We start from the raw sequence: 17,594 nt of genomic DNA, 5'->3' as shown, positions 1-17,594 counted from the left end.
CAATAGTCGCCCAAAGTTGCCTCACTGAGGCAACTTTGGGCGACTATTGAAAACGCATCGCCGCGTGTGCATTAGCGCAGGCGACTTTTCATTTGAGCCTATGGGGAAAAAACGCTGAGGCAGTTCGGGGAGATAGTCGCGCAAAAGACGTGGCGATAAGTCGCCAGGCGACAAAATCTCCCCGAATCTCCTCGTCTGGCCTTACCCTTAATGACTTATGTCTATAGTCATTAAACATTTTCTCTGCTGCATTTTTGGGCCAACATTTGCTGGCAGAGAGAACTAGGGTATGATATTTGACATATTTATTTTTGCAGCATTTGTCACAGTTTAGCACTCGTCTTTTAAATAACCTCCAAATGCTGGTGCCAGTGGATCTGCATTAACCTGATTCCCTTCCTATCAATCCAAGTTATTGTAACAATTTCTAACAGGTTCTTTTCACCTTCTGAACTCTTTATCTGTGTGCCCCAAAGGTCTTACAGTCTCTTTTCCTCTCTCACTATATAGTCTCTCTTGGTGACCTCATCACATGCTTTTCTTCTCCTACCAACTATCTTAATCACATACATAGAGCCTTCTCTTTTGCCCTGATCTCAAACTTGCTATTAATCTGAAAGTCACAAATAGCTTCAACACCTTATTCCATCCTACACCTTGCCACTTCTTTCCATTCCTATGTGTCACATTAGACGTCTCTCACCTCATTCTCCACTGAATTACTGAGCAGAATATGCTAACTTTTTTCAGTAGATAAGATTGTGCAGGCAATGCATCTGTTTTATTCATGCATTAAACAATTTCCCCAGCTCTTGAATGCTCTACCATCTTGAACCAGACAAGCTCCCACATTAAACCAGTTCTTAAAGCTTCTTAGCAGTCACTTTCTAGAGGAAGTATTGCATTGGTCTTCTTCCCTAATACAATACACCCCTGACATATGCATTTACCACTTTATGTTTATGCCTCCTCTTTCTCATAGATTGTAAGATCTTCATAGCAGGGACTTTTTTTTAACTTTTTGCACTTATGTTTGCACCTGCTACTTGTGGTCTATAAGAATCTTTTTTATAGCGCCAGCACTGGAGCAAAGTGTTGCCTTCAAAAAATATACTATTGCGTTACACATGAAGGCTAGTTTACATACAAACAGGTTACATTATGCCTTAAGTGAACAGGCGCAAGAGTACTCTCCAAAGCAGTTAGGCTATAAATGTCATTATACTGTGAACATAAATCTGGCTCTTTCTAATAACAGAGTGGAATTTCTAAAGGTGAAACCCTAATTTTGTATTTTTGACTGGGCAAATTTGCCCGTGGGCAGTTACCTATAGCAAACAATCAGTGATTAGCTTTTTAAAGCCACCTGCAAGTAGAACAATTAATGCAGCAATTTGATTGGTTGCCATGGGTAACTGCCCATGGGCAAATTTGCCCAGTGTTGATAAATGATCCCCACTGACAGGGTTTTTTTGAGTATTTTCTTAAATAAAAAAACCATTAGAGTTGTTCATTCGAGGTCTAAAAAAGCTCACATAGTTTCGAACCTTTTGCTAAATAACCCCCTTATTGTCAGATATAAATGATTAATAACAAATGATAAAAACTAGTAGATATATATTAAAGTACACTGTAGTTAGATTTATTGTATGCATTTCATGTTATCTTTAATCAAACAAACATTGACAGCCGCAATGGTGCTACTTATTATATTTTTTCACTCCAGGTTGTGTTCTGAAGGAAGTGTACATGTTTCACACTTATTTTTGCAGGTATCTGCAGCATAATAACATAAGGACAGTATCTGTGCACGCTTTTAAGGGACTGTACAACCTGACAAAGCTGTAAGTATTCGTGCAGGGGTTTGTTTAAGTTATACCAAAGATGCATCATATTATGGTATTGGTCTTTAGATCTAGTAAGGTGAAAATAAATTCTTTGTCTTTGCTTTTACATATGTGCAGCCTGATCAGAAATGTGAAAGGACACAATCACAGCATGCAATACAGTTTTTTATTACTATACGTGATACAGTGTGCAGTAGTTAATGTCTTCTGTACTGTCCATTTGCTTACAGTAATAGACTTTAATAAACTTGTTCCATTTTTGCTTTTGTGGATCTAGAGCTCCCACCAGCTAGAGCATAGATCTACAAAAGAAGATGTGTCTTAAAGGGGCAATTAACTTTTAGTATGTTATAGAATGGACAATTTTAAGCAAATTATCTTCATTATTTATGTATATAATTTTTTTTTTTAATGATTTGCCTTCTTCTTCTGACTCTCATCCATCTCTCAAATGGGAGTCACTGCACCCAGCAGCCAAAATCTATGAGTCTACAATTTTATTGTTACTTTTTATGACTTGTTTTTTTATTCAGGTCCTCTCCTATTCATATACCAGTCTCTCATTCAAACCACTCCCTGGTTGCTAAGGTAATTTGAACCCTAGCATCCAGACAACTGCTAAATGTCATTTCATTTCACCTGCTTCTGCTGTTTGCTGCATCTTAGCAATGTAGAGTAGAGGAAACTGACACTGTATTTGTGTTTTAAAAAATCATATTTAATCCACATTCTAAGAGATTATAATCTAAATTCTATACCTAACAATATTATTATGCAAATCCATGTAATTACACATCGTTCACAATATGTAACAGTGAAATCCAGGCAGACTATATGTTTGCAAACCTTCACACCAAAGATCTTTAAATAACCCTTTAACAATAACAGTTGTTCTGCTGAACTATACAAATAGGTATTATTGGCAATATAAAGAGAAATACCCTGATTTCATGTCCCATTTCTGTTTATTTTACAGGTATCTGAGTCACAATGAAATAACCACTCTTAAACCAGGAGTGTTTGAAGATCTGCACAGACTGGAATGGCTGTATGTATAGTTTACATTATTTTCAATATCAAATCCACAGTCATTGCATTAAGATTATATTTTTTTAACAGTAAACCTGCAATCTTCTTATGGGCTTCATGTTTGTATATGAAAATACGATTGTCTGCACTTGCAGAGAAAGAAATACTGGTAGCATATGGGCTAAGGAATGTTCTTTAAATTATGCATAAAGTATTATATTAGTCTTCCCAATATGAATTTCTTTTATGCAGGCTGCAAATGTATGGTCTCACTTATTTTCTGTAGTGTCATATTTGGTGAAAGAAGATTTTTTTTTCTTGGAATGTCTTCAACACCATTACATTAATTCTAGTGAGAGAAATGTGTTTTGAAAAACCCATCATGCATATAATCCACATAAAGCTTCAAATGTATTTAACACGAATGTTTCAACAACCTTAAGGATTACGGTGCGCTTTTGAAAAGCCTGGTATCTTTCATAAGTGATTAATAATATAATACAGAGATATAAAATGTTAAAGGAGCTGGACATGAGTTGATTTTTTTTAGGCGTCAGATTCTGTAAAGTATGCTTTATGTTTTTGCCTTTCTTGAAGTCAGTTGTATCTTTTAATGTAGATATAAAATATCTTGGCCTTCATTTCTACTTGAAAACAAAGGGTACTGGGCTAGTCTGGTTCCTTGCTAAATCTTCTCTGGACTTGGGTCAAAGTCTGGGTCCTATCCTTAGAAAAACGGAGACCGGATGGATGGGGTTCCTTGCTGTGTCAGTTACAGGAATTAATTTTTAGTTCTGCAAATATTTCAACATCAAATATGGTCAAAAATACTCTACATTTTTGGATTCAGTTCTATATTAAGTCATTGAGAAAGAATTTAGCCAAATGCCAAAGAAAATTCAAATTCCAGTTTGCAAATGCAAATTTAAGTGCAATGGTTTTAAAGTTTTTAGAGATCTTCAAAATAGTCTGTAAGCAAAATTTAAAAAAAATATATTATCCTCTGCTGCGCAATGCAGATTTGGTTCAGTTATATTTTTTTAATCTGATCCACTTAAATAGTGATTAATAGAATTTAATAGAATGTATCCCTGACTTAGTTCATATATACCATCCAATAATGTGTACCAACATGCAAAGTACATAGTGTGCTACTCCATATTTATTTTTTGTTTTAAAGTTTGCAAAATCACCTTGCTGGGCAAGAAGAGAACCTATTTAACAACAGAATTAACCTTTAAAAAATGTCTTCTTCAGATGTTTAAGTACAAGGGATTACCTATGATGTTATTATAGTATTTCATCAAATGTAAGGAACATCCACTGCTGGAGAATTCAGATTACAGACCTGCTAAAAGAGCAATTGCCCCAGTCATGTGAGACCAAGCCCAGTCCTGCTAGGCCATGAGCCCTGCCACCCAACATAGTTAATAAATTCTGGGAGGTGATAAGAACATAGCTTGAGACATGAGTTTCATGTACTAATAGGGCAAAGTGACAATATTTTGTATACAAATGAGCAATAACATACAGTAGGTGCAAAATGTATGCCTGTTTGTAAATGGGATGGGAGTTGCATTTGCCTTGTAATTGTCATTAGCATGAAAGGGATTTGTATACATTTCCATTCTCCAGTCTTGCACATGGTTCCTGGCCATGAAAAAATAGTGAGTGCAGGTTGCTTCCACCTGTTCAATGGCATGTGCAAAGTGCAGGGCTCCCTTGTGCCTACACCATAGTAATGAATGAATTGATGCTAGAAACAAAAAAACATAGGAGCATTTGTAATAGAAAATAAGGCCTACAATATCAGGCTGCAGGAGAAAGAATCATAAGGAAATAACCACACAGTTACATTTGCGTTGGATGCGCTAAATATACAAAATGTTACTGTTAAATAAATAATTCTACAAAAGAACAGAGAAATATCCATGTAACTGTAAAAAATACATGCTAATTCTTAAAGTGAACAATTGGGGGCAGATTTGCTAAGCTCGGGTGAAGAAGTCGAATGAAAAAAAATTGGAATTTCAAAGTATTTTTTTGGGTACTTCGACCATCGAATGGGTCAAATTCGATCGAATTTGATCGAATGATTCGAACGATTCAAAGTACGAATAGTTTGACTACATACTTCACCACTTTAAACCTACCGAGGTTCAATGTTAGCCTATGGGGACCTTTCCCAGCACTTTTTTTTAGTTTTTTGTGGTCAAATAAAAATCCTTCAATCGATCGCTTAAAATCGTTCGATTCGAAGGATTTTATCGTTCGATCGAACAATTCTAATTCGATCGTTTGATCACAGTATTTGCAGTAAATCCTTCAAATTCGACATTCGAATTCGAAGGATTTTACTTCGAGGGTCGAATTCGAGGGTTTTTTAACCCTCGAAATTCGACCCTTAGTAAATCTGCCCCTTACTGTATAACTAGGCCAATAACATAAATCCTAACCTCTATATCTTTGGGCCTATTTTCAGTGCTCAGACATTTAATGGAGAATTACATTCACCAGATGTTTCTTGCAATAGCATAGTGGAGCTATGAACTCAGAGAAACAATATAAAAATATGATAGTATTCAAAGGTTTATTTAAAAAACAGCAAGTGAGGAAAAGACTGAAGGCAGTTTTTATGATATTTGACTATGGTCAGTTCATTCCAGGGAGAAGATAGAGACAGATGAAGTTTCAATCACAGCAGGAGGTTGCTGTGAAAAAAGGCATGCCAGGATCAGTTTAATTGGTTGCTTGGCAAGCAACTAACTATGTATGCCAGTGTACCTGACAAGCATATGTTGTTCATTTATCATCTGCACAGGTTTGACAGGTTCAGTTATTCAGTATGGGAATATCATAACAAGATCCAGCAGGTGGAATTGCCCAGCAAGGAATTTGGCCAAGACTTTAGTAGAAATGAAAGGCTTTTGGTCACTCACACATGGGACACTGGAAATCTTACGAAGCGTAAGAAATAGTTATAGAAACACAGTGGTAAAAACTTCAGTTAAAGGGTTGGTTCACCTTCCGACACTTTTTTCAGTTGAGTTATTCTGACATTGTTCACCAAAAATACGATTTTTTTTTCAATGCGTTTCTATTTTCCATTTGTGACAAATTTTTTCTAATATTGCTGTTTAAAGTTTCATTTTTCACCTTCTTACAGTATGTCTTTCTAAAGCGCCTCTGTGAGGGGTGGGGTCACCGACTGTAAACTATTCTAAATACATTTATGATATTTGGCCCTGCTGAGCATGAATGGGGTGGTTCACCTTCCAGTTAAACATTTGTATGTTATAGAATCGCTAATTCTTAGCAAATTTTCAACTGGTTTTCATTTTTTTCTTTTTTTAAAATTACTCCAAATTTGAATTTTAAAGGTTAATGTTCCTGTTAAATTATTCAGTATCACTGGAATTGGAAAGCAATTGAAAAGGGTCTTTATTTCGGGTAAACAGAACTGAAAAAAGTGTTTGGATAGTGAACTACCCCTTTAAGTGATGCAACAACAGCGATACATTTATAAGGGTGGGACAACACGGACGTTTTCTGCGCGATCCGACACACTGCGACAAAACGCATGCGCTGCGACCTCATCCGACAATGCATTCACTTACCTTATTTCCGTCGCGACACGACTGAGACTAGTTGGCAGATTTACATTTGTTACAACCTATAAAACCCTGGTTCAGGAGAGGGATTGTGAGCCTAAATTGGTAGTTTAGCTAATGGTCTAACTGTATTGGGGGAAGACACCAATCCTTTGTCTTTTACTGTAAGCCTTGAAACTTTCTGACCTTCTGTGTCTAAGACTATGTTTATGCTTGTGCCACAAAAGAAGGTCATAACCTGAACTGAACTAATCTAAACAACTTTTGCATTTAGTTTGGTCCAGGTTGGCTGGCAATGAAAGGTTTGTATTTGCTTTCTGCTGTTTGTGATCTTTTTTTATACTGTACTTTTGGCCATTTGATGGAGGAACTGTTCTCTTGTTGTAATGAATTACAAAAAATATAATTAAATGACATGTTTTCACTAAAAGTGAAGAAAACTCCAAAATAATTAATTGGATTTGTTTCTCATCAACAGGATAATTGAAAATAACAAAATTACCCGTATCTATCCCCAAACATTTCAAGGACTGAACTCTCTCATTCTTCTGTAAGTAAAATCATATATATATATATATATATATATATATATATATATATATATATATATATATATATATATATATATATACACACACACACACAGAGACTGCATCAGAAATAACATGCATGATAGATATCAAGTGCAATTATGTTTTTATTATACGACAAGTGATAAGACTGATTTGATCATTTTACTTTATAGGGTAAGCAAAAGGTTCTAAGGGAGTAGAACAGCAGACTCCATTCCATTTCTTTCCAAAACAAGACCAAACAAACTAAATTGACCACAACATCTGAAGACCAGTATCTCACACTAACTTTATTACAAGACAGAACAGCATGTGCTTCCAAGATTTAATGTCACCCAAACAAAGAATCCCATTTCCTATGTAAATGATACAGAAGCCCTTTATCAGAGAGTAGCAGTTTCCAAACCACTTCTTTGCTAACAAAATAAGTGCACACATAATAATAATATTATGCCAAAAAATTCTTTCACTGTCAACTTTGGGACGGAAGCAATGTTTAAAAATTTAAATTTCAATTATACTATTACAGTCAATGAACGTCTGTAAGGAAACAGTCACATGAGGGTGCATGGCACATAAAGCCAACATTGAAAATAGTGATACGATCTTTCCCCTATTTTGGATTTGATGGCCCAACTACACATTGAGAAGTATCAGTTATCTATACAGACATGCTATCCCCACTGGTTGTGTGGTGGTAATGATAATAAAATGTGAATGGATATTGTATGTACGTATGTATATTTTTGTTTATATAGTGCTGATGTACACAACAATGTACAGCAGAACAAAGAAACAGGGGTCAAAACTGAAATAAATACAAAGTATAGTTACATTAAAGATTAAAGAGAGACAAGAGGAAGGATATCTCTTTCCCATAGAGCTTTCAATCTAAGAGGGAGGGTAACTTACAGACACAAATAGGAGGATATATAGTGCAGCAGGTTACAGTGGTTGAACTGCACTATAGGTGCCAGAGCTGGGTCAGGTATTATGCAAGTGCTCCAAGAGGGAGTCTTTGATTTCAGAAGAGACTGAGGACAAATTCTCTCCTGAGAAATTCAGGGATGGCAATACCAATGTAAAAAGCAGCAAGAGAGAAAAGTTTAAGGAGACAAACAGCAGTAGTAGTGGGGGGTGCAACCAAGCAGTTGCTCTGAGAGGAATGGAGGAGTCCACCAGAAACATATAGAGACACAAGAGAAGAGATGTATTTAGAGCAGATAATTGAAGGGCTCTGGAGGTCAAGAAAAGGAGTTTGTAAGTTAGTCTTTGTTTTATGGGAAGCCAAGAAATGGACTGCAGTAGTGGAATGTACTCTCTTGGATGAGAGGAGGAGAATTCTGAGTGGGGAGAGATGGTAGTACTGGCTTACATGACTTACCCTCTGCAATTACATACATGACCTTAATCTCATTGTACAGCTTTCGGTACGTTTAAAAAAAGGAAAATGTGTAGCATACTGTAATATCCCAATATCATCTTGCTTGAATAATATGGATTCTAGTTTTATCGACCTCCATTCATAAAGAAAAATGGGTGATCTTGATTAAATAATACAATTTGAGCAAAACTGTATTTGTTTTGTATATGTTTTCAAATAATCACAGTTCTTGGTCAAGACTTTTAGACCATATTTTATATGTGCATGTGTGTGTGTGTGTGTATATACTGTACACTTCTTTTTGCCATACATACAAAAATGCTAAGTAAATCCTAAAAGTATTTAAATGGCAAAAATAACAATGGACTTTAAATAGAGTCAGGAATAACCAATCATTTTAATCTCCCTTTGTAGTTTATGAAGATTCGCATTTATCCAGGTCATGATATACAGTATCTAGTAGAATTAAGTCAACGTCAACTGGACATTTGCAGTTTTTCTTGAAAACATTTAACCATTCATCCGGGCGGTCGATTTGAAGAAGCCATATGGATGAATGGTAAAAAATTAAGAAAAATTCTAAATTCCCAGTTGCCTTTGACTTAATTCTACTAGACACTGTACCTTTTGTAGTTATTTGTAAAATTAAAAATCCTAGATCTTCTTATGAGCTACAGTATTTGTGTTCCTGTTTTGTTTCTTTCTACATTAAATATAACTGACTTTAAAATGTTGCAGTATTTAACAATCTCAAAAGAAATCATGTACTCAAGATTGATGAGGTCAGAGGGGTAACATGGCAGCAAAGCATTAGTTGTTATATACTGTAATAGCATAGTTGTTATATACTGTAATTCTGACTCAAGACTAAAATGTCTGCATTGATTGCCATTCATTAGCCCACAGTATTCTAAGAAAGTTATCGATCACATTGTGAGATAACATTTTTGTTAAATTACAAACCCTAGTATTGACTGCACTGCCCTTTTAACTTCTGTAAAAAAAGTCTAGGCTCTCCAATAATAGATTACATGCTGTGGGTTACTGATCCTCTATGTGTCTAAGGACAAGCGTTTACAGAAGCAACCTTTTTAAAAATAATCAAGTAAAGTGTTATGTCAGCCTCACTCTGCTCCATTTTACACAAGTATTTCATGGTTTATAGGCCAATTTCTAGAAATCAAGTTAATCTTATTTTCTTTTACCTTTTAGAGTCATGATGAACAATTTCCTTGAACGGCTGCCTGACAAATCTCTTTGCCAGTATATGCCTAAATTAAATTGGTTGTAAGTACCTGTATGTATTCATATGATATATTAAGGGAGTTATTTATCAAAATCAGAATTTTTCTGATAATTTTATTTAAAAAGGTTTGAGCAAACTTGAATCCACGATGTGTCCCTATTTATTATCAAAAAAGCAAGATTTAATCGGGGGAAAACTTGATAAATCGAGTAAAAATTTGAAACATACATTTTTCCGGATTTTTTGCCCGAAAAGGCCAAAATAGTCGGATTTTCGGGTTAATTCCAGTGCAGACCATCAAAACTTCCAAATAGGGTAGGGACCTCTCCCATTGACTTATAAACAACCTCGGCAGGTCTGAGATGGAGGATGTTTGAATTCTGACTTTTTTCATCCTCGTGGTATAATAAATCTCCAAAAATTCAAGTTTTTTGTTTGTTTATTGGACGGAACACAAAAATCTTTCTATTATATTTAGCAACAGCTGACAAAACATATATGCTTTTTTTCCCAAGTGTTAAAATATAATCTAGATTTAGGGGCCCATTCATTAAGTTCGAGTGAAGGAATAGAAGAAAAAAAACTTCGAATTTTGAAGTGTTTTTTTGGCTACTTCGACCATCGAATGAGCTACTTCGACCTTCGACTTCAACTTCGACTTCGAAGGATTCAAACTAAAAATCGTTCGACTATTCGACCATTCGATAGTTGAAGTACTGTCTCTTTAAGAAAAAACTTCGACCCCCTAGTTCGCCACCTAAAAGCTACCGAACCCAATGTTAGCCTATGGGGAAGGTCCCCATAGGCTTGGCTAAGTTTTTTGGTCGAAGGATAATCCTTCGATCGTTGGATTAAAATCCTACGAATAGGTCAATTCGAAGGATTTAATCGTTCGATCCAACAATTATTCCTTTGATCGTTTGATCGAAGTATTTGTGCAAAATCCTTCGACTTCGATATTCGAAGTCGAAGGATTTTCATTCCCAGTCGAATATCGAGGGTTAATTAACCCTCGATTTTCGACCCTTAATGAATTTGCCCTTTGGTCTTGAAATACATATACATTTGGGCTGCTACATTGATTGCTTCAGCTAAGAAATCATCCTAAAATCAGGGCTTGCTTTATCATTTGCCACCCTAATAGCAGTACCAATAAATTTGACTCAGTCGCCTGCGCTTATGCACACGCGGTGATGAGTTTTCTATAGTCACCCGTAGTTGCCTCACTGAGGCAATTTTGGGCGACTATTGAAAACGCATCGCCGCTTGTTCATTAGCGCAGGCGACTTTTCATTCTAGCCTATGGGGAAAAACGCTGAGGCAGTTCGGGAAGATAGTCGCTCAAAAGATGAGGCGATTAGTTGCCAGGCGGATTAGTTGCCAGGCAACAAAATCTCCCCGAATCTCCTCGTGTGGAGCACTTATATGACATTGACATGTGTGTGTTTGCATTTTGCTAACCTAACTGCCTTAATCCAACAGTAATCATTTAACTTGTCCTTTCTTTTAGAGACTTTGAAGGCAATAATGTCCAGAGCTTAACAAACACAACTTTTATTTCATGTTCTACCTTAACTGTTCTGTAAGTAGCTGTCTTCCATCTTTCTTTTTGTTTTCTAGAACAAGAATCTTGATTTTTAAAATATAATAAGTATTGCTTCATTACATGCCTCAGCTTTGTTTTACAAAAAGAGAAACAGGAGGAACAACCTACATCTTACAATATAGCATAGTATCCACTACTAATTCACTGCACCCATAGTATGGGTCCATGCTCTTACCAGAACTCCTGGCTCCCCTCCCAGAACATTTTGAACACATATTACCCTTTTCCCTGCAATCCATCAACTAAGTATTCCTATCTGTGCTGTCCTCATAAGATCCTCTGTTGTCCTCTATCAGCCCTCTTCCATACTGATTGGTTCACACAGCCCCACTCCAAGCTCCCCCTTGCCAGTCTTAATACTCTGCCTCCCTATCTGACCAAAACCCCTCTATCTGCACTGGGGGCATGGACCTTTGCTGACTACCCCTAGTGTAGCCCTGCAGTCAAAAGGGGATTTGTTTAAGCTGTGTTTAGCCAATGTTCTACTCTTGCAGTTTACTGGTCACCCACTCATGAACTACAGGTTGTTCATGATCTGCCTTCTGGGTACCCATCCTATATATATTTTGTACATGCACGTCATTTCTTTTCAATTCCTCCCTGTATTTTTAAAAATTGCAACTTAATTTACAAGAAGTATTTTCCTACTAGGCAATAACCACAGCTATAGGAAAGTGTTCCGTTTCTTTGCTCATACATGACCTTTAATTTATTTTCTTTTTCTCCAGGGTCATGCGAAGGAACAGAATCAGCACAATAAGTGAGAACACATTTTCAGCTCTCTACAGACTGGATGAGCTGTAAGTTTTTGTCACCCACAATGAAATTAGTTTAACTTGATCACTGGTAAAATAAACAGCAAAATATTGCTTTTCAAATTCTTGCACATCAAAAAAAAAATGAACCTGACATTGTTTAAGCAAAAAGTAAACACATAAATAGCTTTCACGTAAAATCTCCTTTTTTTGTTTTTCCAAGTATCCCAGTTACTTTATTGTATATATTTATTTGTCACAGTCTTTAAAAGTGCCTGTTTAAAAAGCAATTGTGTTTATAATATATATAATATAACTATTCATGTTAAAGCATTTTGGAGGGTTATAATATGCAGTAGATATGTATACAGTATATTATTCAAAATGCATGCTTTTATGTAAAAAAGTATATTTATTAGACCATATCAAAATATCAAAAACGCCCCATATAGAGCCCAATGCGTTTCATGCTTACCTAGCACTAAAGGTGGCTATAGACGCAAAGATCCTATCGTACGAATCGAGGATTCGTACGATTTTCAGATCGTGTGTGGAGTGTACCGTCATTTTTTCGTCCGGCGGAGATCGATCGTTTGGTCAATCAGACAGGTTTGATTTTGACGCCAACTGATCCCGCCGGAGCCCGTTGTAATTGGCCGAACGTTCAGATTACTCCCGATATAGTCATGCTCCTTAATGGCATATCAGGGAAAGATCCGCTCGTTTGTCGATGTCGCCAAACAAGTGGATCTTTGCGTCTATGGCCACCATTAGTCATATGCAATCTCTAAGTCTAATATTGAAGTACTAGGTAAGCATGAAACGTGTTGGGCTCTATGTGGGGTGTTTTTTATATTTTAATATGATCTAATAAATATACTTTTTTACATAAGAGAATGCATTTAGAAAACTTTTTTGAATAATATGTCTGTTTGGTCGCTAGAGGTTTCTAGCATGCCAATAATGGTGATTCAATTTACCTATAGCTCTATATCCTAGAACATAACTACGGTTTTGATATATACAGTATACTCTAACATAACGTACTGTGTTATTAAATAGAGAAAGCCAAGACAGATAGAGCAGAGTATCACACACAAGGGGATTTGTGAGACTGATTTTTATATTATATTCAACATTTTGGTCATGTTACGTGCCCTTTCATGGCAATCTAGAGACAATAGGAGATTAATCTGATGTTAAACAATATTCCCTTCCATTATGGAATGTGCCTCATAGAGATTGCTTGGTAAAGAATATTGATTGTTTCATAATATTTATTTTTATTTAATTAAGGCATTAAGATTACATGGATATTTTTACACCTTACATACAGAAATATACAAATGTGTTCTTTCTTACAGGGATTTAGCAAATAATAGAATTGAATCTTTCTCTCCGTCTTTAATGAAGGGTGTCAAAGAATTATCACAGCTGTAAGTTTTAGAGGTTTGTCCTTTTAAACTGTTCAAGTTGGTTGTTTTTGTTTTAATGCATGTATGTTTTATTTTCTCTATAATTCAAATTATATAGCAATGATTGCTAGGAGAAATTATCAGAGTTTGTAGGCAAAAAAAAAAGCAAATGATGTTTAACCAAATACAATCTGTTGGGGTATATTTATAACCATACTCAAATTATAGACTGGATATATTTGACTCAATTAATTGTATGATACTACTTATAGCAAGGGTAAACCTTAAGTAAAGTAAACCTACTAGCTTCCTATGTATAATGCTTTCTATATTAGCCCTTTTAAGATTATACATGAGTGTGTGACATGACATATATCTGATGGAGAATTCCACTCAAAACTATGGATTTACTAGCATAATGGGGGTGATGGACTACTGTCTGCTTTGTTAAATGAAACTGAAATATATTTGGAGCTTGAATAAGTTTTCAGCATGCCTTTTGAATTTCTTTTATCTTAATATTTAGAAAAAATAATTAAAACCACTTGAACTTCTAATGTAGAAGTCAGATATGGTATACTGAGGCTTTTTAATGTTCCAAATCATACTTAATAAATACTTGTTTTAGTCAATTTATAGAAAATTTTATTTTAAATATATTACTAACATTATTGAGGATCAGTTCATTCTAAACCACATCCTTAAAAAATGTTGATTTGTTCTAATTTTAACAGAAATATTTCCCACAATCCCATCCAGAAGATTCAAGCAGACCAGTTTGATTATGTATTTAAGCTGAAATCCCTGTAAGTACTTTACTAACACACCTTATTATGTATGCACTGAGTCCATATTGGGAGGTCTATTTATCAAAATTCGGATTTGTGTAGTTTTAGTGGTTTTTTTCTACTCAAAATTAAAACAACACGTTACCTTAAATCAGAAAATAAAAAAATGCGATAAACTAAAAAAAATACAAATACCTCAAATTTGTATTTAATTAATCATTGTTAATTTAAGAAATAGTTTATATTTTGCATAGGACAGCTCCCACTGACTTCTACATGATCTCGCCGAAGCTTTACATTAGAAATAAATATTGAGTATTTATGTTATTTCAACTATTATATACAGTCATGATTGTTAGCACAAAATAAATACGAACGTTGATAAATAACCTCCTTTGTTCTGGTAATAATGTTAGATAAATGATTGTTAGCACATAATAAATACGAACGTTGATAAATAATCTACTTTGTTCTGGTAATAATGTTAGATAAAAAATTCTGTGAGACAGAGGCTGGAACTCGACACACATTTGTGATAGGTTAACAGAGGGTCATATAATTTCAAATAACAAGACATAAAAATGTGTAACAGCATAGTGAATCATGTCATGGGATGCAGAAAAACGAATTATATTCTTGAACCTTGTAGAAAACTGAATAAAATGCAGTCAGTATATTATACCTTGTATTTTGTATTCCAGTATGGAAAAAATAAATAATGCTAGCAATTCATCACTTTAGCATCACCTATTCATCACTTATATCATGGTGAAATATCCCATTATATTTAAAACTACCTTTTATGGCAGACTATAAAATTCTTCATACAATAGCCTACAATGGCCAGGACCTGGTTTCTATAATGCTGAAGCCAAAAAAATGATTGCTCTGTGAGGCTACAGTGTTATTGTTAATTTTATTATTTATCATTCTGTTTAGGCCCTCTTCTATTCGTCCATCAGTTTATCACTTATCCCACTGCCTAGTTTCTAGGGTAAATTGGACCATAGCATCAACATAGCTGCTAATATTCTAAACGAGAGAGGCACTGAACAAAAATCTAAATAATTCAAAATCCACAACATAAAACTTTAAGGACAATGGAAAATTGTCTGCAATTTTAAAACCTTCATCCCTAGTGGTGCAATTGCTCTCTTTCAAATATCAGAGCTGTATCCACGCTAAAGATATTTCTACTTGGAATTTGATTCCCCAGGTGGATCCCCCAAGAACTTAAGAAACTTCTAAACCAAAAAAGGGGCTGGTTGATTATGATGGTTATTGTTTGGTAAAAAAAATACAGATAGACTGAAAGAGAAATAGATAGACTTCTGAAAGCTTTTTTCTGCATGTTTAAGCCTCCACAGACTTGGTCTGTGTTTATTTTAACACAGTGCTTATTACTTTCCTGGAGGTTGTCAGTTTGGCAGGGTGTTACAGCTCCTGCTGAATTCTAAAACCTCATGTTACACAATGGAGTTCGTCTGTTTAAAGCAACACATTTTGTGACTCATTGCTCAAAGAAAGGATATTCCAAATTCAGAAACAGTCCAGGTAATGTTTGAGAAAAGAGATTGAAATATAGACATTTTCCTCTTTGATCACAATAAATTCCCTGGGAAGCCACTACCTCCACTTGGTGCGTAGGGGTCTCATGCTAAATACATAATGAACTACAGGGTTTACAAGCCCATAACTAGAGAGACAGGTGTCAGTAGCAGAGAGATCGATCATGCAATTCTTCAAACCTATGGCTGCAAGCATTATTGGAGGTTATAAAAATATATATCCCTCCACTCCGGTTATAGCTGTCTCAAAAATTGTCATCCCAAGCTCTCACTCCTTGTTATGCAGCAAACGATTAAGGGAACATTTAAAAATTCAATTACAAACAAGTTTTCAACATAATAATTAAAATAATAAATGATGATGGGCATCATGTCTTTCCTTAGTGCACCTAAGTGCAGCTGCCTACAAACCACTGACTTAACCATTACCTAGAAATTTCACTTTTGCGTGAGTATATTAGTATACAGTGAGTACAATTCTGTGTAAACTGAAGCCACTTATGGGGGCCGATACACTATGGGTCAAATATCGAGGGTTAATTAACCCTCGATATTCGACTAGGAATTAAAATCTTTCGACTTCGAATATCGAAGTCGAAGGATTTAGCGCAGATAGTTCGATCGAACGATCGAAGGATAATTCCTTCGATTGAATGATAAAATCCTTCGAATCAAACGATTCGAAGGATTTTAATCCAACGATCAAAGGAATATATTCGATCAAAAAAAGTTAGCCAAGCCAATGGGGACCTTCCCCATAGGCTAACATTGACTTCGGTAGTAGGGTCGAAGTTTTTTTTAAAGAGACAGTACTTCGACTATCGAATGGCCGAATAGTCGAACGATTTTTACTTCGAATAGTTCGATTTGAAGTTGTACTCGTAGTCGAAGGTCGAAGTAGCCCATTCGATGGTCGAAGTAGCCCAAAAAAACTTTGAAATTCGAAGTTTTTTACCTTCGAATCCTTCACTCGAAGTTAGTGAATCGGCCCCTTAGACTGACAGTTCACAAACCCAAATCTGGTCGTAGCAAAGACAAAATTCACATAAGGTTGATAGTGTTATCCAATTCATGATCTTTCTCTCATACGATTTATGAGCAGGCTCTTAAGTTGCGCTGGGAAAGGGAAGAGCTGTCAGTTTTATTGCTACTTTCAGCTGTATGTCTGTGCAGCCAAAGAAACAACAACAGTGAAGCTGCCAATACCATATGAAATGGGAAGAAGACAAAGAAAAAAACTAACTTCAAAAATGTTTGTGGTAGAAATGTATGAAACGTTGGTGCCTTGCAGAGCGATCTGTCACACATTCATCTGTGCTTTAATATATCTAGCTTTTATTTTTTACAGAGCATTTTTCATTCCAAAGCCACGTAATTCAAGCGTACAAGATGAAAATAGCACTATGGTGTCTGAAAAATTAGATAATCCCTTTATGCTACTAGTGTTCCCCTTTAAAGAAGAACTGAAACGTAAAATTAAATATGACTAAAAATGCCATTTTTTATATACTGAATTTATTGCACCAGCCTAAAGTTTCAGCTTCTCAATTGCAGCAAAGACCCAGGACTTCAAACTTGTCACAGGGGGTCACCATCTTGGAAAGTGTCTGTGACACTCACATGCTCAGTGGGCTCTGAGCAGCTGTTGAGAAGCTAAGCTTAGGGTTTGTCAATAACTGAAAATGAGGTTGATCTTTAATACAAGCTAATGCTACAGGGCTGGTTATTAAATTCTGATGCTAGTTGCACTGGTTTCTGTGCTGCCATGTAGTA

At 35.5% G+C, this 17,594-nt stretch overlaps 1 protein-coding gene across 1 annotated transcript in view; it reads left to right on the top strand.

Moving 5' to 3' along the window:
- rxfp1.L (relaxin family peptide receptor 1 L homeolog) overlaps nucleotides 1–17,594 on the top strand; it is a 118,238-nt gene that overhangs the window by 89,121 nt on the left and 11,523 nt on the right. Inside the window, exons 6-13 of the mRNA XM_018231112.2 lie at nucleotides 1,773–1,844; nucleotides 2,824–2,895; nucleotides 6,966–7,037; nucleotides 9,656–9,730; nucleotides 11,200–11,271; nucleotides 12,024–12,095; nucleotides 13,415–13,486; nucleotides 14,200–14,271. Coding sequence (XP_018086601.1) covers nucleotides 1,773–1,844; nucleotides 2,824–2,895; nucleotides 6,966–7,037; nucleotides 9,656–9,730; nucleotides 11,200–11,271; nucleotides 12,024–12,095; nucleotides 13,415–13,486; nucleotides 14,200–14,271 — 579 coding nt within the window. The remainder of the gene's footprint in view (nucleotides 1–1,772; nucleotides 1,845–2,823; nucleotides 2,896–6,965; nucleotides 7,038–9,655; nucleotides 9,731–11,199; nucleotides 11,272–12,023; nucleotides 12,096–13,414; nucleotides 13,487–14,199; nucleotides 14,272–17,594) is intronic.

Source organism: Xenopus laevis, chromosome 1L (genome assembly GCF_017654675.1).
Source record: "Xenopus laevis strain J_2021 chromosome 1L, Xenopus_laevis_v10.1, whole genome shotgun sequence".
Classification (NCBI taxonomy): domain Eukaryota; kingdom Metazoa; phylum Chordata; class Amphibia; order Anura; family Pipidae; genus Xenopus; species Xenopus laevis.
The sequence above is the reverse complement of the archived record's forward strand: the minus strand, read 5'-3'. Positions and strand labels throughout refer to the sequence as shown.